General features: G+C 36.7%; 1 protein-coding gene across 2 annotated transcripts in view; it reads right to left on the reverse strand.

Moving 5' to 3' along the window:
* The window catches only part of UTRN (utrophin), a 341,520-nt gene that overhangs the window by 59,792 nt on the left and 253,963 nt on the right, over positions 1-27,765 (reverse strand). For both annotated transcript variants that reach the window (XM_066546847.1, XM_066546846.1), the window contains 4 exons: positions 18,364-18,632; positions 16,110-16,256; positions 14,677-14,755; positions 9,690-9,750 (listed from right to left, as the gene is read on the reverse strand). In XM_066546847.1, the coding sequence (XP_066402944.1) occupies positions 9,690-9,750; positions 14,677-14,755; positions 16,110-16,256; positions 18,364-18,632 (556 nt within the window). The remainder of the gene's footprint in view (positions 1-9,689; positions 9,751-14,676; positions 14,756-16,109; positions 16,257-18,363; positions 18,633-27,765) is intronic.

The following is a 27,765-nucleotide window of genomic DNA, read 5'->3' on the forward strand; positions in this document are numbered from 1 at the left end:
CACACAATCAATAAATATCTTGATTTAGGGGACACGCTCTTCACTACTGTTCACAGAATAGAGATTCAATAGGCAGCATCCCTTAACCTACTGATTAGTGTTGCTGCTTCAATTTATCAGGGTTTCAAGTAGGCAGCCATAGGGATCAAAACATGTATTATGTCAGGTCCACTGAAATCTCCAATTCCCTTCTACAAGCCACACTTTACTTGTATTAATCAATATTAACTGCTGGAATGATTGCACATTCTTGTCTTACAAAGTATTTACATTTGAACTAGATTTGCAAGGTAAGCAATCAGAGAAGTCATGTTAAAAAGATCATAGGATTCCCTTTAAAAGTTAATGAAAACAAAATTATGCTATGTTAGCAAATTTAACAGTAATGCTCAGAGAACACTAAGTAGTTCACCTTTGTTTCTATTTAAAAATTCTTAATATACCCTTTTTTTTCCTGCACAGAGGGATACTTGGTTGTAAATAATGACTTTAAAAAGGCCACTTTGGTATTAAATGTAGTGAACTGTATCATCATTTGCTACATATAAATGGCTGTACCTCAGTGAATGCACAATAATTTATCATCAAGGTTTATTTTTTGATCAAGAAACCAACCAAGAATGAACCCTTTTATGCTATGTGGTACAAAAAAAATTGTATATTAAGTCCTTGTTCTAAAGAACTGCAGAGACAGGACACATACCATAAGGGAAGGCCAGCTCTAACCAAATGCTAAGGACCCTTTTGTGTATGCATTAGCCTCAAACATACATCAGTGGAAAGTGCTTGAAATGGGTCTCTTTACATGGGACATGATCCTCATTTTACAGTCCTTTCCAGCTTTGAGTCCAGCCTAGGTATTTAGAGACAGCTTCTCCCCATCATGCTTCACACTCTGCCATGGATCTCATTTGTCTATCTGGCACCATCACAACTTGGGGAAGGGTTTTTCATGGAAGTTCATAGGCAAAGTATGTATTTCCTATTAATGCAATAAATAAAAATCTTCCTTTTCTTCTTTGCAATTACTCTCTAGTCACTGACTGAACATGACTACATTTAAACAAGAGAGATTTAAACAATAAGACTTCTATCAGACCTTGACTCAAAAATACTATAGTAAACTCTCCTCAATTCAAAACAAAGTATTTAAATACATCTTTACATCTGAATACATCTTCTTCAATAGAAGCTTTTATTTTATTTCATGCTAATATCATTATCACATGAATTTCTATCATGTTTCAAATTCCCAATGAGGTGGTCAAGGCTCTGGTAATGCTAAACTCTAAAGGTAATGCATGCCAGTAAATCAGTGGGTTTGCACTTTTTGAAAAGACAGTTCTAAAACAGTACCATGCTTATCTTTGTCCAGAAAAGTAATTTCAAAAACAAGTTGATTGACAATCCTTTTCCTGTAAAAGGTACACCAATAAAAACCAATCATGAAGCTAGCAACAAGAAAGAATATACTTGGATTTTATGGTATGCCATGGTAAAGGCTGGTGACTGTCCAGCATTCTTACCCTTGTGTCAAAACACTACAGTATAGCAGAAAAAAGAACATATACAGCTTTAGAAAATACTGAAGTAAACAGGAACAGGAAATACAATATAATATTTCATACTGCTCAACTTATTTAATAATCTCAAAACTACTCTGGAAGCTCCCAAATGTCTACATTATCATGTTAACAGGATGCCATAAATATGTTGCCCATTTAGAATTGTTGACTAAATCCACTGCAACTGCCCATAGAAATGAATACAATATGCGATCAGTTTAATAAAGCTTGTTTTAAAGACTTGACTTCAACTCAAATTCCCTAAGAAGCCACTTCTAAAAGTCAAGCCCCAAAACAAAACAAAAAACCCCAAAACAACTGGTGATTTTACTGTCAACATTCTAAGTGAAAATGATTTCTTAGGATATTCTGAGAAAAATAAAGCCTTAACTAAAACACCTTCAATATTTTATGTTAAAAGTAAAGGTAGTTGGCAGTACTGTGACAGAAGCTATAAATACATGTATTCTCAGAAATATATTTCCCTCTATTTTAAATGCTGAAACATCAATGCAAATACTGCATGTAAACTACATGCAATTTAGGTGAGACAAATCCTGTTTACTGCCTTAGAAACTATGATGGCAAAACCAGCCATGATCATAGGGACTTTGCTGAATTGCAGCCATTATTTCCCAGTTCCCTGTTTTCTGGCATTAAACATATGGTTTCATGAACAAATATATTTCTGACTAGTGGGATGCTGTGAAAATACTCCTGAGAGCTGCAGCAGAAATGCAAAGTTTATTTAGCTAAGTCCAGAGACCTTTTCTCTTTTTCCTTTCTTTTTTCCTTTTAAAATTGTTAAAAATATAGAAGAAAAAAATACTTAAATGCTTGGATAAATCCTTGCCTTTTTTTTATTCCCTCTATGGAAATATACTTCATTACGCATTTGCAATACTTAATTAGGACGTGGGTACAGTTAATTGCAATTTAGATTCTGGCTTGTAAGTAATTTATAAACCCATATGCAATGAATAAGAGCTGATTTTACTAATCAAACTTTATCCTTTAAATCAAGTTTCCAAGAATTAAGAGCACATAACAGTTTCATTATTGAAATCGTATACTTTAAATATAGAGTTTTAGTACAGTTTTATCTGAAAGACTAAAATCACTTTAATAGTGCAAACATGCCATAAAAAATATGCTTTTCTTTTCTATTTTGTGTTTACTTAACATGAAGCGGAAAAAGTGAATGAGATATCAAAAACTTCTGTATCCTGCACTGTAATAGTGTTTCTCCATTTGATGCAGTACATACCTGAACAGCTAAACTTTTTCTTTACAGAAAAACACAGAACATGAAATTTATGCCTAATAAAATAATGACCATAAAATATTTTTCTATTTTATCTGCAAAAGAAATTTGTGCCAGACTGCATAAAGACCAATGGACTTTTAAAACTTATCACTCAGTTTTTTTCTGTGCCACACAGAATTTGTGAGAAAGGAAGCCAAGTGAACATCATCTGGTGCAACTGAAAAAAGGCAAGAGAGAATCCTTTCCAATTCCTTAAAGTCAGTACTACCTGACAGCTGCTAAGTGACTATAGAGGGTGACTGTGCCAGCCCAATCCCAAAACACCCAGCAGGAAACCAGTGGTAACAGCCGAGCAATTCTGTACAAGGATCCCGCAGAGAAGAGGAATGGGCTCCAAGTGAATGAATCACCAGCTCAACAGTCTGTTCAGGTCCAGGGAGGCAGCAGCTTCACTGTCACAGGCAGTGCTGCCAGCACCACCAAATATATTCCATGGGTAGGTTTCTTTTAGGCACCAAAGCCAGACTTCTCTGGACAGAGGCACGGAAAAAACCACATGATTGAAAATTTAATAAGACCGATAAAAAAATCATCTCACTGAACTTCCAAAAATATTCCAACCAAGCATTTAACCAAGAACAGAGAAACCTGCAGAGTCTTCCCTCTCTGTTACAACTACCATGGCAATTCTGTCCCAGGTCACAGTGATGACTGTGCAAGGAGCACCTTCTCTTGTAAGCACCCTGCTAATGTCAAGAACTACTCATGGAGTGAGGTGATAGTAACTTTGATTGAAGGTGAACAACAGCTGGGCCCATAATTCACCTCGCTTGTACACGGCACCAAAAAAAAAAAGAAATTTTCAAGCTGTACAGGAGCCCAAGGTACAAGACTTCATTCTGTTCAGTGGGTGGCATAAGGAGGGATTTTGCCTGTTACAAAAGTGAGCTGTCCTACAGGGCTTAACACATGGGGTATGAACATATTACATCTTTGTTCATGGTTTAGTCAGGGAAGACTTAAAAGCATCTCACTGACAAGAGATTTTTTTTTGTTGCTCCTATCAAAAGTATGAGTTACTCAGAGCAAGAGTCTTCTAAATCTCTTATGCAAACTTATGGACTCAATACAGGTCACACAGCAAAACATGCATCCATGAATATATTACCTGACAAACCAGTGTAATTTAAAAAGTCTAAATGCATTTGTGTAAATTTCACTAACAAAAAAACATGATAACCATAAAATACTCCAAACTACAAACCACCCACATATTAATGAAGTGCTCTAAAGCTTACATGACAAACATTTGCCCTTACAATTTATTTCTTATCCATTATGTTTGCTGGAAGCTTTCTAATTATAATTGGCAAAGATAATCCATTTTAAACCACTTCCTGATTGTAAATAAAAAGCTGAGAAACAGTTAGCATGTCATTTAATTTATGCTCTAGAAAGAAAAGAACAGTCCTATTGAAATGAATGGATTAACATCTCCAGGTGTTTCAAGGTGCTCATGGAGTTGTGAACAAAAAATTGTTCTTTTTGTACAAGAAAGAAAAAAATTACCCACAACCTGTTTCTAGTTTTCTTTCTTATCATGGACAAGGCCTCTATTGATAATCACTGGCAAACACCACAAGAACAGCACTCTGGCATGATGTTAAGTACCTTTCTGTTCCTGTAGTCATTTGCACGAAACATTACCCAAAATCAGAATCTTTACTGATCACTAATGAATCAACAGCACTCAGAACTCTGACTTTGCTACCCGTGCCAAATTTCAAATGGCATAAGATCCCCACTTTATGTCAAGGTGTTTTGGCTAGATACTGCATATTTTCATTTCTTCTTTTTTTTAAGCCCATTAGAAAATACTGTTTTGTGGTGAGAAGAGTAGGCATAATGCATCACAAGGGTATTGCACCTTAGAGGTTGGTAGAACCATTTATATGCAGATATTTTGAAATCACTCCAGAGAAATGTGCTACTGCATTTCTTTAATTGAAAATGAAGATGAGCACAGGAACTGGTAATTGAAGAAACTTTCAAACCTTCAAACTTGTATTACCTCTTTCGGTAAATTAGATTTTTTTTCCCTTCTAAGGGAAATACCTAATACTTATAAGAATGAGATTATGGATATAATTATAATAAGACAAATTTTTTTTTTCTCTGCTCCTTTACTTCTCCCCCTCTTCCTCATACAGGCATAAACCAAACATCAGCAAAGACTTTCTGAAGACTCTTAAAAAATGGAGAAGCAGAAAACATTTTACTCCTGTCCCCATAAAGCTGAACAAAATATAGGAGGTGATAAAATAGGTTTTCTAAGACGCTGGTGATGCCAGCCACTTTGCAGGATTACAGAAAAGGCAACTATGGCGCTTGATATCGATCAATTTAATGGTTGCAACAAGAAATTGCTCTCCCTATGTAATGCCCTGCATGAGATTAAACTCACTGCAACCTCTTCTGTATTGCCCTTTTGTTTCTTCTGCACAGCACAAATACCTAATAATTTATGGCATTGAAAGGTAGATGGCCAAAGAACACTTAAATTATAGTTAAAAACAGTGAGAAGTCCTAGGGTAATTATGCTTTCTGCATATTTGTCATGTTTCCCTCATGGATGCTTAAGGATCATAGTGTTTAATTTATTATTCTATTTATTTTTAGACATTTTTTTTACTGAAATGCTATGTAATACAGGCGCTTTTTTTTAATTTACTGTTACAAAGGTAAAGGATGTCTTATTTGTATGATCCAAATAATGATAAATGAACAACAACAGAAATTTTTCCCTAATGAATCTCAAATCTTTACCAACCAACCTATGAAAAATGTATTCAATGGCAAGTTTGCCAAATCTTTTGCCCAAACCTCTCACTTTTATTACATAAAGTGCACTGGTAAATACTCTGCCTTCTGTGTTGCATTCCCTTCCATACGCTTATTAGTTCAATTGAAAAAGGATGAAAGACTATGCTTTTTTTGCAGCAGCAGCATCAAGATTTTACAGATTAAGGTTTTCATTGAATTTTACTGTGTCTAGAGACTACAGAAATACAAAATATTCTCTAATTGGTATTAAGAAAAAAATCAAATAGGAGGCAAAAAGGATTAAATTAAAATCAGATCGACAGAAGCAGCAACATTTCACAAATCTGGCTTAGATAGTAAGACAATTCAAGAGAAGAAAAGTGACAGGGTAGATCATGTGTGTAAGTTCAGTTCAAATATCCACCATAGCCCGGGAAACACACACCCTGAAAAGCCTGGGCCAAATGAATTACAAATCCTTCTTCCAGCTAAGCAAAATAGTTGATTCTTTCCAAAACACCCCAAACTGCCTCTGTCTGAACTTATAGGGCAGAGGAGGTTGTACACTGGTTTTTTGAATGCTCCTATGACTCATTACCTGATTAAATACAACCCCAGAAAGGGCAGAAGTGCCATTAGCAAATGGGGTGGGGAGAAGAAACTAAACTCCAAAGTCACTACACCAAAGACCTTCCACTGAGCCACTTCTCTCTACCCATGTAAATGCAAGCTACCTCTGGTGTCAGGAGCCAAACAAAGTGTTTCTTACTTGAAAATACAACATCTTGTACCATTTTGACGCCCTCCTTACAGATGAATTAATTGCTACCTAAAGTACTTTCTCCTGCCTTCTCAGGTGCAGTTCTCTAATATTTTTAAACTACATCCTGTGTGCAATAAAACTGAGGACTGCAGTTGGTTCTTTTTTCTTCTTTTTCCCAAATACTCAACACAGGTACAACTACATCATCATCTCCAACTATGTGACTTTCTGAATATTTAACATTTCTCATTCAAGGACACAGACAAAAAGCCATCAAAATGAAGTAGAGATATAAATTCATGGTTGCTAAAAAAAAGCCTTGGTATTCAGAATTTAAGTAACCTGATTTCAATTAGCATTTATTTCCCTTTCAAAATTAATTTTTAAAACTTCTCATTTTTCAGCCCCCAATCATTGGATCATACTTTTATTATCCTTGTTCTGCTATACCATAAAGTGAACAACTGGCATCTTAAATCTTCCCTCTGAACATAGAATTCTTCTTGTAAATACAGTCAGCTGCTCTCAAATGATAAAGTTTTTGAGACTTATTGCAGCTGTTCCTTCTACTCATGCTGTGGTTTACATCAAAGGCAACTCATTGAAAGGTGTTAGTATAATTAAAAAAAAAAAAGAGAATTAAATCAGTTTCTCCCTTTTTCCTAGCTTTTCTTTCTATATAAAAAAATCATAAAATCTTATTGACTGTTCTCTTGAATTGTCTTACTCCATGTAATCATTCCAAAGTAGTAAGTTTTTCGTGTCAGTATTGTTTTTCTCTCTTCTTTAAACTGTGTCTGAAATTAAGCAACAGACAAAGATTTAAAAGGGTATTTAAACCCAAGAGTACTCTCCAGCCTCATCATAACAAAGCAAATGAAGTTCAGAATCAGTTATTTTCTCCTTTATCTTCCCCAATTCTCTGATCTATCTAGATGCTGCTGAAAACAATGATGTTTAGATCAGTAAGAACTAAAAAATCTAGGAAACTGCCAAGGCAGTCTGCTTTCCAGGCTGTGAAGCTAAAGAAACCCTCAAGTTTTTTTTAAAAAGCAAATCCTACTAGTTACATGTACCAAGAATCCTTTTCAAGAATCAAGACATTACTTTAGCAGCACATATGATGTTGAAAGTAGGGAAGGATTACTAGAAAAGTCTCATTTGAGATGCAATAGTTAATTCTGTTGACTCTATTAAAGCCATCCTGAAAATAAAACAGTAGTCTCTACCTCTATAAAGACCTCAACCCTCAAAGAACTTGCCCTACACTTCTGCATCCCTACCAAACTTCCTGTGAAAGACCATTAAAAACAATTTCTAAGAGATGCTGGATTTTGTTTCTAAGTCCCAGCTGGCTTCATTCCGCAATCAAGCTCTAGGGCCACCAGCTCACTACTGTGGGAGCAAGGCCTGTATTCCCAGGGAATACTTTATGGCCAACTGGTGTGCTTGAGGGATTGTACCTAGTGCACATATTGGAAAGGTTTTCTTCTGAACCAGCAATGAAAAAAAAGAAAAGAAAAGATTTCTCAAAAATGGAACTTTTGCTGAGTTAGGGTAAGAGAGCATCAGAAACTCAGAAGAATGTATTAGATAAGAAAAAAAAAAGATATACATATGAAATATTAAAGTTTAAAATCTTTGCTTTGCTCAGCACAGATCAGAGGTATATCTTAATTTGTTCCATCTGTTCCTATCTCTGATCCCCAACTCTGAATGAACTGGTGAGCTCCACAGAACCCTCTGAGGCCAAATCATGGCCCCAACTCCAGCTACTAACTCTGATAAGGTAGAACAGGAACATAAATCTTTCCATGTCCATTAAGGACATACCCACAAGAAAAAACAAGAGGTTTAGGGTAGTTTTCCTCTTGCTTTCTGTAGTTTGCCACTTCAGCATTTTCCTTCAATTACTGTTGCAGGTGTGATCATTTTAGAAGCACTTCTGCCTGAGTCTAAGCAGAGAATGTGCCTCCATATCCAACTTCTGCCCTCTTCTTCCATTGGGAGGGAGCCAGGAACCTCTTCTCTAGTGTGTCACAGTTTTTGCTGCCTCTTGCAAAATTTTGAGCAGAAGCACAAATGCTTTTATAGAGAATTCAAGGATGTTCATAGCAGGTTTCTGCTTTTTCTGGTTACCTACTCAGACCCTTTAAAGAAATTAATCTTCAGATGACAGTTTAAAAACAACTGTCACATCTCAAGAATGCTAACAAGTTTGATCAACAGATAAATTGCTACCTGCTTTTCAAAGCTCTCAAGTGCTTGTAAATTGCTTGAAGCAGAAAACGTGGCTCTCAGAGTTATGAGCAATATGCAATAGTAAAATATCCTCATGTTCTTTTAAAATTAACTATCTTCAGGTCCATTTCATGGTCATCCTACAGACTTAAAAACCCTACTCTTTTCCCAAACCCTAACTGATAACATTTTAAACACAGATTTTCTTCAGCCTAAAATGGACTACTCTGGGTCTCACTTGTACACTTCTTAAAATTTAATTTACCTTTCCAGCAAAGCCCTATCCTCCTCTCAAAGCTGCAATATTTGACCTTAAAAGTACAGGCAAACAAAATAAACACTGGTAGAGTAAAAAAATCAAAGTTAGGGATTGCTCTTTGTAGAGCACATCAAATATCCACGCCTCTCTAACTTAGTTAATCTTTATTATTTTCAAAATAAATATCTCAACCATTCCTCTTGGTAATCGAGGCATTTGTAAAATTTTTGTAAATATTTATATCTGAGTAAAATTTACCTTAACATCAATTACTATAAAAAACTACCGTAAAGAAGATGACAAAAGAACAGTCAAGGCATGACTATTTACAAAGCAATTTTGCACAAAATTATGAATGGCCTCAATAGATACTAGTCACCACTGTCCTGCTCTAGGTTATGAACTTTGTGATTTTAAATACATTATTTATTCTGGTTTTTTTTTCCCCTCTACAGTTTAAACTCTGAATGAGCCACACACACAAGAACAAGTCCAGTTTGAACACTGACAGTGTATTACACTGGAGTTGCCTCTGCTGTTTCTTATATGAGTGACGCTCTTAATTAGGGTTTGTTTTTATGTATTTCTAAATTATGCAGCACACAAAGCAATAAACATTACTTTACAAAATAGGCAGCATAACACTACATAGAGAAAATCTCAATAGCATTTCTAGCAACTAATTAATACCTATGTTTTTCTGCTAGGTTATGGTGATAGGACTCTGTAATACTTAAGAAAAAAAGAAAAATAGAATCAAGGCAAACTTACTTGATATAATAGGGCACTTTGTTATGTGAAACAGATCTCTGCCATGGAAACTGCACTGAGGCTGAGGAAATAAAGAAAAGGTTGTTATTAGGAAGCACCTGTCATACTGAAAAAAATCTAAATGTCTTATTTATTTTAGAAGTAATATGGTTATAATAAATTAAATGGAAACAATTAATATTTCCCAGAATACTTTCAGTAATTAGAAAAGCAGCAGAAGAAAATGATGGCAATCTATCATGATGATTACAGGCATCTATTTGATGCCATGCTGGAAATAAAACCAATGTGATGATTCTACTTCAAAGAAGGATTATAAATTCTGAGAAAGCAAATTACCCATTTAGGGAAACTGCAGACACTTGTTTTCTACCTCTGTAGGATTATTATCAGTTTATACTTTTAAAATAAATAATTCCACTAGTATAAATGATACTCTGCAACAGAACACGAAGAAAAAATAGCAACCTTGTTTTTATTAGTTACAACTCCTAGTTCCTATTTGCAACTCAAATTAAAATTGATTAACATTGTATGGCCAAGAAAAAAAAAAACAATTAAAACTTGTCTTAGCACTCCTTGACAAAGAACTGCAATCTTTGCAGAATTTATGCAAATCAGGTATCATCCACAATATCAGGAAGGTTTCTGCACACTGACTTGAAAAAGGCATGAAGTCATACATGACACTGCAACTCTGCTGACCTAAAGATCCCAAGAAATAAAAGGTAAAAACTGTTCAGGCCAACAGGACTGTTGGTGCTCAACTTAAAAATAGCTATTTACTGAAGAGTCATAGGTACACATTTCAGAAATTACCAGACTAGTGCCTGGGTAATTAGGGCTCCAGCATGAAAAAAACTCCTTGCACGAGATGCCCTGTGGAAGCACAGAGGGAAAGAACAGGCAGGAACAGTGATGACTGCAATGAGATGAATTTACACTGCACACACACGGCAGCCACAGAGCACCTGCTCTTGGGTTCTAACAGCCCCCACTTAGAGCTTGGGTAAAATGAGACACAGCTTTGATCCACACTGGATCTCAAGTAATTACATTCTCAATTAATGTAATTTTCTGCAAGCTCGGCCCACTATAGGATTCATCCCCCTCTGGGGAAAAAAAAAAAAATCCACTTGAAAGTAACTCTCTCCTCTTCCCTAAAGACCCCTCTAAACTGCAGCAAAGCCTTACAAGCTGTAAAAGTCCCACAGGTTGTTGCAGCTACACAGACCAGAGGGCTGGTGCTCAAGGGTTTCACAGCTGCCACTTCTTCGTAAACCACACAAAATACCATGGTTTATAATTTAAGAAATAGTCATGTACTGAAAGGCAGATTAACTGGGAATAATATATGGGAAATTACAGGACTAAAGTAAACCACTTCCTTTACTGGAAAAAACAAAAATTCCATCTTTATTTGAAGAAGGTAACATTTGTGGTGAAGACGTAGGTAAAGAAAAAACATAGTAGAGGCTAAATGCTCAAACAGATGTAGCTTGCTAAAAAATAATCCTTAGGCCTTCATAAATCTGAGGGGAAAAAAAAAGTAAAATCAACCTGATAGGTGAAAGTGGCCATGAGCTTTAAAGTTTCATTCTCTAGTGTTGCAATTTGGCACCTATGGTGGGGCTCCTGTTCTAGTACATGAATTATGTCAGCTAAGTAAGAATTTGCTTAACTACAATTTATGTGCTATGATAGATATAGATATTCTGCACTGACATAAGTATGATCTAAACAATGTAATCAATTAAATTACTAATTATTATGGAACAAGTCATACTCTATTTATTTGGGAACAGCCTTTGTAAAACGTTGCCAGCTCTCTGCTGTTAGAAAGTCTGGAAAATGAGATTACCATTCTCTCTTAAAAATCATTGATGAAAACTGAGCATAGTAGTTCTCAACTTGGCATTCACTAGCAGGCCTGCAGATATTAGTATGGCTGGGAGATGCTTTGAGCAGGCCACTGGAGACATAAGCTATTTGTTAGGGAACATGTGGAGCAGGTGCTCTGTGGATGTTCATGGATTTGTCTTAGAAAGCATACAAGAAACCTAACAGAGAGTAGTGGATTGTCAGCCTTGGAAAATAAAATAAAATTATTACAGAAAAATCAAGTTACTATTTCTAGAGGCAGCAAAAAACAATCTTTTTGCAAGGAATAATGGATTATAAGGATTCTTCACCTTTATCTGTGCTAGGGATGTGTAAAATTTACTGATCAGTAACTAACTTGAAAAGTGCTTACCTTCCATCTCAAAAGCACTGAAAAACAAATCAATTAAATTCTGCCTCCCAATGACGGGAAGGGACAAATAGCTCAGCAAAAAGAGAGATTGTAGATTGCAGTGGCCTACTAATACAGCTTTACCTCAGACTCCTAACACAGAACATTTTATGAAGGGCTAATATACTGTTTGGTAGTCTTTAAAAAGACTTTGAAGCCCTTTCGTAGTGATGGTCTTCAGGAATCCATGCAATTGGTGTTCCAAGAAGTCAAACAGTAGTATCAAATGCTGCACTGTGTTGTTTTAGTACAGAAACATTTCTAGCCATTGCAGAGATTAAACCACTGGACTAACAGGGCTGGAACCAAGGCGCTGGATAATCTTATCTAGGCTTCCTTTCCCATAGAAGGTTGGCCTGCATGATCTTTTGAGATCAGTCCCTTTCAAACAGGGCTACTCCATCATTCTATGAACCTGATGAACAGGCAGAAATAGGTGTCTTGCTAGCAAAAACTCCTGATTAAATGATAACTGGGGTCTAGTCAGTTGAAAATGGTGTGATGGCAAGTTATGGCTCCTTCTTAGTATTTGGAGGATGAGTAACAGGTAAGTGAGGTAAACTGAAAATAGCTGCTGTCAGATAAGCACAGATAAAAACCTGCCCTCTAATTCAGAAGTGCAACTTTGGAAATGAAGACTTGCAGAAGACATACATATATAATCAATCTCAGACTTAGGAGTTTGAGATTGTTCTATTCAGACCACTACTCTATTTGTTCCTCACAGCTAGAAGTCTCTTATTGCTGCTAAAAAGGTTTGAAATTTTTGATTTAGAATACAGAGTCTTTCAACCTGTCAGGATAAAGCCTTCAACTTTCCAGATTTAATTTTTTTTTCTATTATTATTTTACTTCTGAATTTACTGTCCCTTACTTACATTTACCAGACACTATATAAAGTTGTAGGTGTAAGTTCTTTAACTCTGTCTTGCTAAAGCTCTAGAAAATGTTTGGTTGTTGCTTTTTTTTTGTGGTTGGTGGTTTTTTTAAGACACTTTACTTGTAGTTGGTGTGGGGAAAGAGGTTGTTTTTAACAAATGGTTTAAATGAATAACTACGTATTATTTGTTTTTCCAAAACTGTGTTACTTAGCTGTAATTCTTTGTGGTATCTACCAACATGGAAACCATCCTGGAAACTTCCCCTTTTTTACTCTGTATGTGACAACCTGAATGTCCCCTTAAGCCTGAAGAATATTCCCTGAACACAGCTGAGGAATGACGATAAGGCACAGCATAGTCTCTGTGGACGTAATTCTATGAATGTTTTAACCAGCAACAAAGCCAGTTCACCACTCAGACTTGTGAACAAGCTGTTTTATTGTGGCATGTTGTAAGCCAATTCAAGGAAAGGATCCAGGCCAAGACAAACAAAACCAGCAAACCTTTCCTGGCAAGTTTTACATGTGGACTCTTCCACTGAGTCTCCCTCAACTAGAATAAGAGAGCTAGATTCTGAGAAACAACTTCTACATTGCTTCCTAATCTGTTTTATTTACACAGACTAGACTAACTAGTCTTACAAACAGTTCATCTGGCATTCTTCAGCAGTGCCAAAGGGAGCACTCTATCTGTAATCTTTTTAACAAGGTATTACATAGATGTATGATCAGTTTACAAGTTTGAGACTACAAGAGCTACAAAACCACTGTGTCAACAGTATGCAATATTTCTAATAGGGCTTTAAAAAAGAAATAAACCCTATACTTTTAAAGTTTTGTTTGTTCTGTTAATTTTAAAAAAGGATGAAATGGCTCCAAGAATTGCTGGTTTGCATAACAGCCGTAATATTTTATATACACTGTGTTTAGTTTACTGAAAACCCAACTGTCAATTCAAAATAAGAAGATGGTTGTAACATAAGTCAAGAAAAAAAATCAAGATTTATTTAGTGATTTAAATTATATTAGCTATACAGTGACATACACTACTTCAGAATCTCTGGGAAAGACCTGCTTGTTTTCATGTTGACTTCTCAATTCCTGCAAAAATGTTATCTTTTTTATAGAAGCAATTAGTTAAAAACTGGACAGGTGATTGTGTTAAAATTCTGTCTCATTAGCTCTGATGATGGCAGGTAGGCTGGAATATCAGGAAACCAACATGGACCTCCATACCACAACCTATCGATGCATAACAATTATATCAACTCAGCTTTTGCCCTCTTAGTAGATGTGAGATTATAGGCTTATGCCTCTAAAGTGTTTATTAAAAAGATGCAAGGATAGGTCCTGAGGAGGAAATGCATGTTTGCTTTTCCCAGCCCTTTACTTGAAGTTCCAGGATGTATGACACAGAGCCTTTAAAGAAAAAGAAAAACACAGGGAGGTCTTCCTTTGTGCAATCCCAGCAAGTGTGGAAGCAAAAGAAAATGGAAGAAAGAGTTGGCAAAGGGTGAAAATATGTGGTCACAAGCATGCAAAGATTCTGGAACAGTCACTGGTCAGACACTGCAGCAGAGGACAAAGAATAAAGCAATGAGGGCACACTCATCTCAGAAAGACAGAGTGGGAAGCACAATAGTCAAAATGTCAATGAAGTTATGCAGATGAAACACCCCTACAAAAACAAGGAGATAGATAATATCATGCAAGAGGAACTTGCTCAAGCCATAGGGAAACATGGAGTAAAGATCAAAAAAGCGTTTGAGAAAGCCATCATATCTTACATGCATCCATTAATTCAAGGAACTTACTGGAAAGAAAATGCTGTGATGCAGGTCCAAAATCTCGGTGTGCCTCCTGTAACTGTTTAAGGCGATCCTCTACAGACACCTACATATAAACGCATACACTCAGAATCTACATTGCAACACCATGATCATGATAAGAAAATCACTTGTTTACATTTCTTCTATTGAAATCAATTTGTTTGTGTGTCACAGCAATTATTTGATATCCACCTATTTAAGGCAACATATTTTTCTTTCATCTGCTTAATGAGAATCATGTTTCTATCTTGCAGTGTTCTGGTGTGAGAACTGTAGATCAATAACAGTAGTTTCACGGTGACTACAGCCAGCTGCTGAAATTTCTGACCTCCTCCCAACCCTTCTGTCGTCCAAATTCCCATTGTCAGCAGGTCTCAGTTTGATTGCATTGATCTCATGCTGCCTTTCCAGCACAGAACCATTTTGGAAGACAGTGTTTCACCAGCTGACATGATGCTCCTCAGTCTAATTGAAACTGCAGTAGCAGTACTTGGGTTGCTTGGTTAACTAAGTTTGAGAGGACACACACAGTACTCCTCCATCCAAAAACAAAAAAAGAAAACTAACAAACTAAATAAGAAAAGAAACCCCACTACAAAATGATATTAGGAAAGGAAAGGTCTGATATGACACAATAAGAGCTTTGACTCTCAGGAATGACTCATTCAAAACTACTGGCCAAGAAACAGGTGCCTAGGTTTTGAAAATTCATTCCCACCACCCTCACTAGAGATGTGATAAGTATTTCCTACAAAAAAGATCACAAAAAAAGGAGAAACCTCAAAAATAAATAAATGAACTTTAGCTGATGTAAGAAACTTCACTAAATCATTCACTGTGAAACTAAGGATGGGTTTCAGCTGTAATTAGGCACAGGGATTTACTTTTGTCAGACCATTTAAGCACAGTAATCATAACTAAGCAATATGAATCTCTAAGCATATCCTCTTCTGCTTTTTATGCTAAATTGCTATAGCATATATCTTGTTATAGCTCTACTAATACTTAAATCACTTTAAGTGACATTTCCTACAGAAACTGAACACTCAAAGACACAATAAAACAGCTTTCACACAAGCTGGAAACACAACAGAAATTTAGTTTTTGGTGACACAGATTTATGCAGTAAAATCTACTGCTACAAGACATACAAAAAAAAATGCAGCAATAGCTCCCACTATTTTCCCAGAATTTAATGAACTTTCCTGTTCAAATAAACTTCTGTAATAGATTGAAAGGAAAAGCTTTTGGCCAAGCTACAGCAGGAAAGGCAGCTCCTTTTGTTGCATTGGTACTAACCAAATAACACCTTAGTGACAGAGGTAGTGAACAAATGGTAATAAGTGAATGTTTTAAGAAAGAAGGAGAGTGAGAAATATCCCTCCCCACACACCTACTGTATGTAATCAGAAGAATACCTGTAAAAGTTTCCAGCGCATATTAAGATCATCCAGTTGACGAGACATCTTTAAAGATGGATAAAGGTCAAGTGGAGACAGCTGGCTGGACAAATCATTCACTGTTTTAACTTTTAAGTTGATGGGAGCAATTTCTTCTCTAAAAGCCTAGAAGGGTAAGAAACACACTTATGTTCAGTTGACATCTGAGCAGCATAAAAGTGTAAACTCCACATGGTGCTGACCTGCCCAATGTGGCAGTTTATGCTAAACAACTGCGCACAAGTCAGCTCTCAGCAAAGAAATTTCACTCACTTCAATATTCTTGCTGTATCACTCATATCCACCTTTGAGGAAAAACAGTATGAAACTTAGTGAAATGCCCACAAGCAAACTGCACCCCTAAAAGAATTTATTTTATTGTTTTTTTGTGGTGCTGTATGGCTTTAGTGCTCTTCTTCACAAAAGGAAATACACAATGCTATATTAGGAGCTTTAGCAGTATAGAGCCTGCCAACTGCTCTTAAGACAAAACATTGCTCGGTAGCTATAGTTTTCAAGTATTAAGCAGCTGACAAAAATTCGATTTAAAAACTATTATTGAACTAGCAAAGCATGAAGGAATGTATCTTCTAAGGAAGAGGACTACAATGTTTTACCTGATTAGAACCAGAGAGTAAATCTATTACAATGACTAAAAAGAAGTAACAGGTTTATTGAATCAAATCGAACTAAATACAGTATTAAGACAAAATTGATGCAAGTTTAGTTACAGTTTAAAAAATGCTTCAAATGCCTTGCTTGCTGTGAGCAGTTAAGTGTTCAATCTTGTAAACAGCTTGATTAAACATCACTAAACAAGCCCAAACAGCTGTAAAGGAAGTATTTTCTTTGGATAATTTAATTATTTATCTCTCTTCAATAATCACTCTCATTAGGCCAAGGAACAGAAAGAACATACTGTTAAGAAAGAAACACTGGGTTTCTGGACAGGCAGTAGGCCCCTATTGCTTTAGCAAATGTTACAGTTTTTCCACAGCAATGAAAATCTGAAAGACTTTGCTTTCATCTACTTTAAAGAAAAAGTCATTAAGATATGACAAATCACTTCTTAGCATAAGAACAAGGAGCTATTTAGCATTAGCATCTTATTTCTTGCTTTAGCATCTACATTAAAATATAAGAGAAGAAGGAAGAGCTCCATTACTCTTTTCAAATCAACAGCAGTCTGGATATTAACTCACCTTTGACTGCCTTTGTTTTAAAGATTTCAATTCCATTAACCTTGAAAGTAACAATATAATTTGGAGAATGAGGATGCTTACATTGCTATATGTGAAATAATGTAGCCCTCTGAATTCACAGACACTGTATACATAGAGAGAATATCTACAGAAACCCAGTTGCAGCCCATTTTATTCTTCTAATACCAGTATCCTATGCTGAAGACATGGATGGTCAGGTACACAACCCCAGGGTCTTCTAATGCTTTGCTATACTTATTCTTAAGCTTAAAAACTGAAAATTTGTGTTTGTGAAACAGAAGCTTAGCAGTAAATGCTGAATTTGCCTGAAACAGCAATCTTCTCTACCTACATGTGCATACCCACATGTTCTCCTGGAATCTATGATATTCATTGCACTGTACTATTTCCAGTCAGCTTTTCTGGACAATGCTATCAAAAGATATTTCTTCTTGGGGAGCTTTGCATTACCAGGTCCCTACCCAAGCCATGAAGTTAGGCAGGGGATAACTACCCATCAAAAGCAGCCGTGCCTTGGGATGCTGAGCCCTGCATGGAACCCAGGCAGCAAGAACTGGTTTGCCCGTAACAACATTATAGGTATGTAGTATGTGTTCTTCAGTTTGAAATAATCCAGGTGAGAAGCTAGGCTAAAGTAAAAGCAAATGCAAATTTGCTCATACAAACAAAAATAGACAATAGGCATGTTTAGTTTGTGAAAGTTAAGGAACATAAATTTAAACTATGTATTTATTTCTGTATGATTAAGAAAGCTCTAAATGTTTTTCTAAAAAGAGAGTTACACTTGATGGCCAAACAGATCTGTGTGTGTAGGTAATCCCAGCCAACACTGGGAATGTGGCCCAGCTCTGGACTTTATTTGAGACTTCAGATACCATCTTTAAAGACTTTATACTGCACATGAGAATTTCAGCATACAGTATATAAATATGTAATTTGACTAGAGGGACTAGAATGGAGAGATCTGACACACAAACAAACAAAATATTTCCCAGGAATTCCACACTTACCATAGTTTTCTCAATGTGATCTGGTAATGAATCTATGAGCAAGTCTCCTACAGGTTTCCAGCCATTCCTCACATTTTCAGCCTCCTTCAAATCAGCATCAAGGTCATCCATGGCACACTGAAGGTCCTTCAGTTTTTCTAAGGCTTTGTCTACTTGCTTCTGCCAGATACTGGCACTGGCATTTAGGTTCTCCCATTTCTCTTTTACCTCCGATGACTGTTTACGCATGGCTTTGGCAATCTTCAAGGCTTTCTCCTCAGGGGTCAATTCTGCAGAGGGGAATAAGAGTAATACTGTTTATTTCTTATTTTTGTCCAGTTAAACCGATAGTGCTCCTGAAATACACACTCAAGACAGTCAGTAAGTCCGTCTTAAGTAAGTAAGTGTCGACTGATAATTTATTTCAGCAGGTAAAAGGTAGAAGAAAGTCCACCTTGCTGTAACTGAAATAAACCTCAATCACTCCTACTGACAACACAATTCTTGATCAGAAGACAGGAGACTATTCCTGACTTCCATATATTATGATACCCCAAAGTAAAAGCAGCTTACTGCTGATTTGTTACTTTTGGAGGGACAGGGAAAGGAAATAGAAGATAGTTCTTCCTTCCTGGGAACTTCATTAGGTAATATTTGCATCATTTCACGTAGAAAGAGCAAGGACAGTGCTTTGCTCCTGGATCTCTTACCACCACCTTTCACTGTGGCACCAGGATGTCTCTTCATATTCAGTAGCAAAACCCAAGGTACACTAAGTACCGTGGGGGGGGTGCAGTTCTGCAGCGCTATATCAGTTTTCTGTGTAAACACCAAAATCCAAAAAGGCTGATGTAAATAGTTTTTCCAAACCTACAAATATTCTATTAAGCTGTTGACTGAAAAAGAATCAAGCTTATGGCGTACAAATTTCTCACAAATTTCAGGCTTGTGTCTAGATCTCACAGAACCCAGAAACCCTTCAGTTTGAGACTGAGCAAGACCCAGACAGCTTGAAAGATAAAAAGAAAATCCTAAAACATCCCCAGCAGGTCCTGCTGTCTGCTGCCTGGGGGTCCTTGCTGAAAAACACTCATGGGAAGCTTCCCTCATCAGGGAAGAGTTGCTTCAGTAATGACAAACAAACACAGCCAGTCTCAGAGGATTCCCCTTCTACATAAAAGCAAGCAGAGGAAACTATAATGCAAAAAACTGAGAGCAAAAGAAGTAGCAGAGACGTGACATACACTGAAACTAAGCCAATTGGCCTTCTATTCAGTCCTAAATAAAAGCTCTGGAAAAGGTTTATCAGAGTACTCTTGTGATTAAAATTCAAGTGTTGCCTATGAATAAATTATACACAATCATGCAGAGATGAAAGTACCATTTTTGTCAGAAGTCAGATGAGACATACCAACTTTCATTTACTGATAGACTGTCTTTAAAATCATTATAATTGACTAAGTTTGGAGTTGCTGCTGTGGTTAGAGGAAGGTGAGGGGGCAACAGACAGAAATTGTGAGGGAGGGATGTTTTTGCTTTACCAAGGTCAGATGAATGTCAAAGTAAATGCACAGTTATGGTTGCAAAAGTTACCCAACTGTGCCTCAATATGCAACTGTTGTCCCATAGTACCAATACAGAAAAGCATATTCTAAGTAATTAACACAAAATAAAACATTGAAATACACTCCAATTAGTTGTTGAGAAGTCACTTTTTTCCAGATAAAAAAGTAACAGGGAGTTATTTGGATCACAACCAGAATTTCTGCCCACCAGTTCCACATATTTGTTCTGTTTATTCTCTTAAAGTTTTTTTCAAATCTTGTTAGCCCATATAGGTATTGATAAATGCTAGACTATGGTATTCTGGTCATCACTAGAAGAGAGTCAAGACAATCCAGATGCCATCTGGGGGGAAAAAACCCTACCAACAAAATGAAGAAAAAACAACCCACAATGCAACTACAATTTGTATTACAACTGTTGATATAGGGAGGAGAGAGTTGCCCAAAAGCACAAGGACCTTGCTGGGAAGTGGTTATGTAGGAGAAACAACAAACAAGGAAGGGTAACCAGAGCACATTGAAAGGCAAGAGTAATCAACAAGAGCCAACAGCACCAAGGGAAGGGGGACACATACCCAGCCTGTGGGTTGTGGTGCATGTTTTGACCTCAGAAGAGAGAGACATTTGAAGAAAGAGTGCAGCTGAGTGTTACAATACATATTTTGAACTTACCAAGTGTCTTAAGTTAATATTTCAGTGACTTGTTGGGTGTCATAAGCTATTACATGAAAGCACTGCCTATGGGCCCTCTACCTCTAAAAGCAGAGATTGTACCCAGGCTTAGGGACACTGCAGTGGCAAGAAGGGATTGCAGAGGAGAAACTTGGAATGAAATGACTGTGAAAAAATCCCACAATGCTTAACTAGATGCAAAGAGATATGAACTACATATGTAGCTCTGGGATACAGAGACATGGCAGTAACCTACAATTTGCAATACTGACGCACCAGAACAAAGATGAAGACCAAAGCTGTGCTGTGATAAATTTAACCTTGTCTCTGAATTTACAGCATTTCACAGTAGAATAAGCTGCATTATAGCACAACACAGTTTTGGAATGATCTTTACCCCAAGTTCTGCAAAGAAAATAATTCTTTATTTCTTTTGAAAAGAAATAAAGCTCATGCTCTAAGTAAAACCCAATTTAAGGAAAATTCTTTTACACAGAAAAGAACAGCTACAAAATGCCTATGTAAAGACATCAAAGAAGTTGTTAGCATATGTACTTTTGGAATAATTCACATTTGAGAATAATAATATTGATGAATGAATGGGAATTCACTACAGTCCAATGACAAAGGGACTGTGAACAATCTAGAAGTCAAGCTGCACCTAAGGACCAGCATTTAATATTACAGGTTCTCTCACAGGCTGAGGTTTCCTATCATACAGCTGTAGGTTGTGGGCAACCAAACCTCAGCAGTGAAAGCTGCAAGACTTATAAATTAGGATTAAGGGAACATCCAGAGGTAGAACACCTTAAATAAGGTAAAGCAACTAAGCTTCATTGAGAGGGGAAAGATTATTGCAGACCAATTGGATAAAGCCTCCTCTGTTGGTACCTTGAACATGTGAATACAGGGGACACTATACCCAGAAACTGGACTAAGGCAACGTTCCATATATGCAAAGCTGCAGTCTACCACTTTGATCCAACATCATGCAGTTGCATCATTCTTTATCTGTTGTCAGAGCCAAAGCCTACCAACACTGCATGAGAGAGTAGAATGCTGCAAGACCCATGCAGGTCTAAGCTAGGTAGTCAGTTAAAATTATCAGTCACTTGACAAAGAACACGTGGAAAGCTTTATAGTAAGAGCTGAAAATCTTGCAAAACTCTTTGGCTTTCCTTAAAGGCACATAGACACAGGAGATCCAATGAGTGCTTCTTGCTCTAACAGAGGCAATAAGAAGAAAAGTGCCTGTAGCACCTGGGGATAGGTTCATGGGTGGTTATGTTGGTCCTCAGTTAACAAGTGGATTAGATGATCCTGAAAGTCTCTTCCAAGCTTGATGATTCAATGATTAGAAGTGGGGAACAATAGCTTGACTTTATTTGTCTGGCCAGCTAAAACAAGTCAGCTTTACTCACAAAAGAGCTAGTCCCTTATTTGGGAATGGGAAAAAGATTCCAGGATGATTGGGGTGATACAAATATCCCAACAGAACTAAAACTCAAAACATATTTGAAGACCATTTGTCAAATCAATGTTATAGTGCAAGGATATCTACTACATATTGTATTTGAAAAGTATTAATTCATTGCAAGACTGCTTTATTTTACAAAAGCTTTGGAAGTGCTTGTAAACCTTGCACTAAAAAGACATTTACTAGAGAAATAGAGCAAAATATGTGCTTTTATGAGCTATAAACCATTCAGCATATATTCATTTAACAGAAATACATCTTGTATAACTTTATGTTTTCCATCACAAAAGCCCAAGTTATTAATGAGCAGCACATTACTTTCTTTCAAGCAGAGATCACATTCTTCAAGATACTGGTTGCATAGCATAAAATTGTAAATCTCAAAGAAAGTGTCTTAACAGTAAGATTTTTCTTCTTTTAGTTTGGAATTCATTTAACCAGCCTGTCATTACACAAACCAGCAGACAGGATTCCTTTTTGCTCTGAAAAAATTTTACACAGTAGTCGTTGCTCTTTTTTCCTACTTAATATAAAGTCTTCTCAATCACCAGTCTGATCAGTGTCTTCCCACCCCTTTTTTTTTAATGGTACTTATTACATTATCACTTCAGCAGCTGCTTAGAGAGTAAGAACAGCCTATATTCACTGGACCATCTGTTTACAGGAGGAGACAGATATTAACTGACCTTGCAGTCAGGGAAAAGAACTCCTCTTCTGTAGTGAAAAAAATCTTGATTTTAATATACATTTTTTTGTCACAAACAAAGCACTGAAAGCTCCAACAGCTTTTCTATGTCTCTAGCACAGACTGAAGGAAGACTTTCAGGCCTGAATTTTCAGCATGTAGGTTCCTTGCATGCTTACATATATGGATAATAGCAGTGAAGAAAATTCTTGCTTAAGAATTTATTTTGGCTATTGGCTGTAGCAAACTATTTGGCTGTAAACAGTTTTCATTCTAATCAACCAATTAATCCTTATTATGTAGCCTTGAACTAGTGATTTCTTTCCATCTTGCTGAAATTGCAATGACTTCCTTTCACTTCTGCTAAATTCTTAACCAAATATACTGGAACTGGAGATGATTTCATTTTGCCTTCTTCTCATGTGACATCAAACATTGTCTCTTCCTTGGTTCAATCAATCTTTGCAGCAAAAACAATGTATGACATAGCACTGTGCTCATTATGAAAACTTTCAGAGCATTTGAATAGACACAATGGCCCATGATCAAACTCCTATGCAGAAGATCCAAAAGCAGTGCTATCATTGCATCATGAAGCCTTTAGCATTGCTGAAGAGAAAGCATTGTCTGAGTTTCTAACAACCTTGACAGAAAACTTAGTCCTAATGTGATGGGAACAGGAAGTTTAAGAAAAAGCAGTAGTTGGTTAAATGTAAACATGTTTCCACCCAGAGAACAACCCGTATTTCAGATAAAACTGGGACACAACAGAGCCTACAAGTCAGGAATGAATATGACTAGGTTTATATCCCAAGGTCCTCATGAATGAAAAAAACCCCAAACAATCATCCAATAATAAAATTAACCATTTTGAACTTCAGCCAGCCTGTTTCCATTAAAATCCTCTAAGTTTGAACTCCACACCACTCAGCAAGTGGAAACAATTTCCTTGAACTTTACTAATATGGCTCCAAGCAGACAACCACATAGACCCTACAGGACGAATTTCAAAGCTTTACCAAAGCAGACTAAACTTGTAAGGGTGACTAAAAGAGCTAATTTTGGAAATGAGAGAGAGAAGTATTTTGTGATTCTCTCATGGGTAAATGCACATTTCTTTTATCACAGGAAGAAACTTTTAGAAGACATGAGTGAATGAGCTCCAACTAAAACAAAAGCAGCAATGTTGAAAATAGTATAATTAGTTTCTGGATATGATTCCACTGTCTTCCAGTGGGCTACATCCTCTTCATTCTCCTAAGCACTTCTAATTCACAGTCAAGACTTCATACTCAGTCCAACGGCACAGCAGAGGGAAAAAAAATCCCAGTAGTGTATGATAGCTAGAGAACAAACCCAAATGATTTGGAATAGAAATGCTGCTTGCTATATACCTGTTATATATTAGAAAAGAATAAATTTTTCTATCTGCCTATTTTCAGTGAGATCTTCCTTGCAAAAGGAAAAATTACGGCAGAGAAATTTACCTAAATGTGAGTGATGGTAAGCAAAAAAATCAGCATTTGTTTATGCCTGAAACAGGTAAAGATATTGTCCCTCTACAAGTTTATTTAAAGCATCTACATACAATTTACTGATGCCTATAACATATTTCTTTTATAACACAGATGTGATTTATAGGGCTTTCTATTCAATTAATAGAAGATAACAGATGGTAAATACTTATTTTTAAATGTGTTTATCACAACAAACTTTGCTACCAAATAGCAGCTTTCAAAGCTAAGAATCTAATTGTCTTAAAAAATTAAGTTACTAAAGTAGTTGGACAACACTGCAGACTCCCGGAACCATTCACTATTACAATGACAATCAGTGTAATGGCCTGTGATGATCTGCTAGGATGTTTCGCTGCTTCAGTGGAAATGTAAGGACAGAATTTCAGCAAAGTTTTATCATCAGTTCATAGAACCCTGGGGACATAAAATATGAAATCTACTTTCCTTTGTCTTTCCAATGGCCTGTAACCTTACAGTACATGGAATTAAAAAGCCAGCTGTAACTATGCCATAGAGAAATATAATTAACTTTTTTTAGATCAAAGTTTTCTCCTATACTATGGACAAGTGCAAAAAATGCTAAAAACATAAGCATTTTCAATTTCTTTAACCTGTCCATCCATTAAATTCAGCAGCTAGCCTGCTGGCTCATTAATCAGCTCCATTCAGATGCTGAGGCAGCTCAAATACAGGAAGACTGTGAAGCTTGCTTTTTTGTGATGGGGCCTCTCTACAGAAACATGGCAAAACAAAAGCAGAAGACAAGACACATGGGAGATGCAATTGGCTAAGAAAGTAGTTTCCTGGAAGATAGAGAACTCTGACTGAATGTGCCAGTTACTCTCTGGTACAGTAGAAGGCCAGCACAAGAAGCATAAGGTTAAGATGGGGAAAGAAAAAACCAAGGCTTACGCATAACCTGAAACTACATTCTTGTCATATGTTTGAAATTAACAAGACCATTACAGAAAATAATGGGTGATCATAAGGCATGCTGTAACAAATGTTCTCTTTGGATGGAACAATAAATATGTGTGTGTGTGTGTATATATATATACACACATATATATATCTATATGCACAAGTCCTTCAAAGAGGTCTCAGTCAGACAAGTTCAAAACTGATTCTGATCAGTTTTCTCCTAAATCTGTCTTATTCTATGCCCTTGCAACAATGCCCTCCTTGGCATGAAAAGACCTGTGGTGAAAGAGAAATCTACCAAAAATATTGATTAAAAAAAATAGATTTAGAGGTTGAAGAAAATAGAAAACAATGTCACAACTTTTATCATCTTCAGATTAGCTAATCATTCCCTCAAAATGACCCCTTCCCTTATACAAGGTAAGAAATAACCTCAAGAAACTGTGATTTCCAATTAATGCAAGTTTGAGTTAGTAAAATAGTTTTGCTATTTCTATTATAGAACCAGCCAAAGTAATTTTCAAATCAAGACTGTGCAGTGTTGACTGTCAATATTTTTAGAAAACAGACTGTCAGTTTAGAATCCATAACCACACTCCATGTTTATTGACATGAAGTGGACTTCGCTGAAGTCAACAAGTTAACTTTAATCAACTACAGAACACCAGTGAGGCTGAAAGAAAATTAAAAAAAAAATAACATCTTAAAAGCAAACTAAAGCCCACATCCTTCACTGATAATGGTTAATCTGAAAAAAAATTGTATGCCTCTGGCTGTCCTCTAGTTCAGAGATTAAGTTTTCTGGAGACTCGTGGCATCAGTTGTCAGAAAAAATTTACTAGACTCACTCCTAGGTGAAAATTAACAGCTTATTACATATATATGAGCTCAGACAGAATGATTTAAAGACAGCTTTTGGCCAGAAGGTCTATTAATCTACAGAAAGTGCAGGTCTGTTCTGCACAGGGTGCGAGTGCCCACTGCCGGCAGTGGGAGCTTCATTGGGGTTTCTGGGAGAAGAGGCTGGAGCTGCCCAGTGCCAGGGACAGCAGACTCTAGTCAACTCACCATGGGGCACACCTGAGGCCCTCAGTCACACTGGTGGCACCTCAGGGAAAGTGTATTTAAGAAACATAAAACACCAGAGAGGAGGAGGGAACCAACAGGAGAAACAGCAGAGGGAACACCAAAGTCAGAGAAGGAGGAGCAACCCCATGGTAAGGCAGATTTTCCCCACAGAGGAAAGGTGTGAGAGGAAAGAATTAGGAGAAAGAAACTACTAGGCTAACCATGAAGTCACCACCTTCCCACCCTCTCGTGCCACTTGTTGCCTCTCTGAGCATGACCGGCATCACAAGGCAGGGTAGGGACAGGAATGAGGGAGTCAAGTTGAGTCTGTGAAAGGTGGGAAGAAAGCCGTGGTTTTAATGTTTGTGAGGCTTTTTCCCCACTACAAACCGACTTAGTATTTAATTATTTATTTTAAATGGCAATAAATAGTTTGTTTTCCCCAAGCTAAACCTGTTTGGTCTACAGCAGTAGTTTGTACAGGATCTGCATCTGTGACCCATCTGATCCTCATCCTGACTCATGAGCTTTCTCTCTCATGTTCTTCCCATCTCCTGCTTCCTTTCCACTGCAGTGGAAGACATAAGTGGATGGGTGGGAGTTTGGCTGGTAGTTAAGACTAACCCATCACATGCTCAAAAAAGAAAGTCCATGAAAGTACTGAGTGTGTAGAAGAAAGAGGAAAAGAAGTTCAGTGCACATGTATGAGGCTCCTCAGTCTGAACATATGACGGGTTGTTAAATATGATGGCTTGACCAGAGACATACACACATCACCTGCAGACCATGGATGTCATTGCAATGCAGTTTACCATGGTCATCAAATTCCCTGTTATACTGTTCTCACTGCCATTGGTATAACACAAAATAATAATAATTTTCATCATAATAGACTGGATAGCAAGAATTTATGATGCATCTTATAATCTGAAGTTTGCGTTTGCAGTTTGCATCCTGTCAATCAACACTGACTAGATCATTGATATCAAACCCTGTTAGAAAATGAACATTTTGCATTGGCAAGGTTTTATGTGCTAGCATCATTTGCACTGAGAGGTTCTATGATTTTGAGAAGAGAATCTGCAATTTCAAACTTCTGTATGAAAGAATGAACAGATATACAGAGAGCATCCTTACTTTTCAACTGCAAGGTTGCTTGTGATTTAGACCAACCAAAACATTAGAAATGCCATAAAGCAAATGGGTTTGAGAGGAAAGAGAAACAGAATATCTTCAGGAGTCAGGAGCTCAAAACAGAAGTCAAGTGAGGGCACCAGCAGCACTAATCAATGAGATAAATGGTTCATTGGCTTTAATCACTAGCTATTCAAGACTTAGGGATAAAGTTGAACTAGGGAATATGAAACCACATAAAAATTTGTACAGAAATAGTGCAAAGAATGGATGCAGGAGATTAGCTGTTTCCACTGAACAAACTTAAGAAGTTCGCAATGGAGATGTATAAGATGATGTATGGAAATAAAAAACTAACTCCTGATAAAAGCAGATATACTTTAA

The sequence above is a fragment of the Molothrus aeneus genome, chromosome 3, assembly GCF_037042795.1.
Source record: "Molothrus aeneus isolate 106 chromosome 3, BPBGC_Maene_1.0, whole genome shotgun sequence".
Lineage (NCBI taxonomy): Eukaryota > Metazoa > Chordata > Aves > Passeriformes > Icteridae > Molothrus > Molothrus aeneus.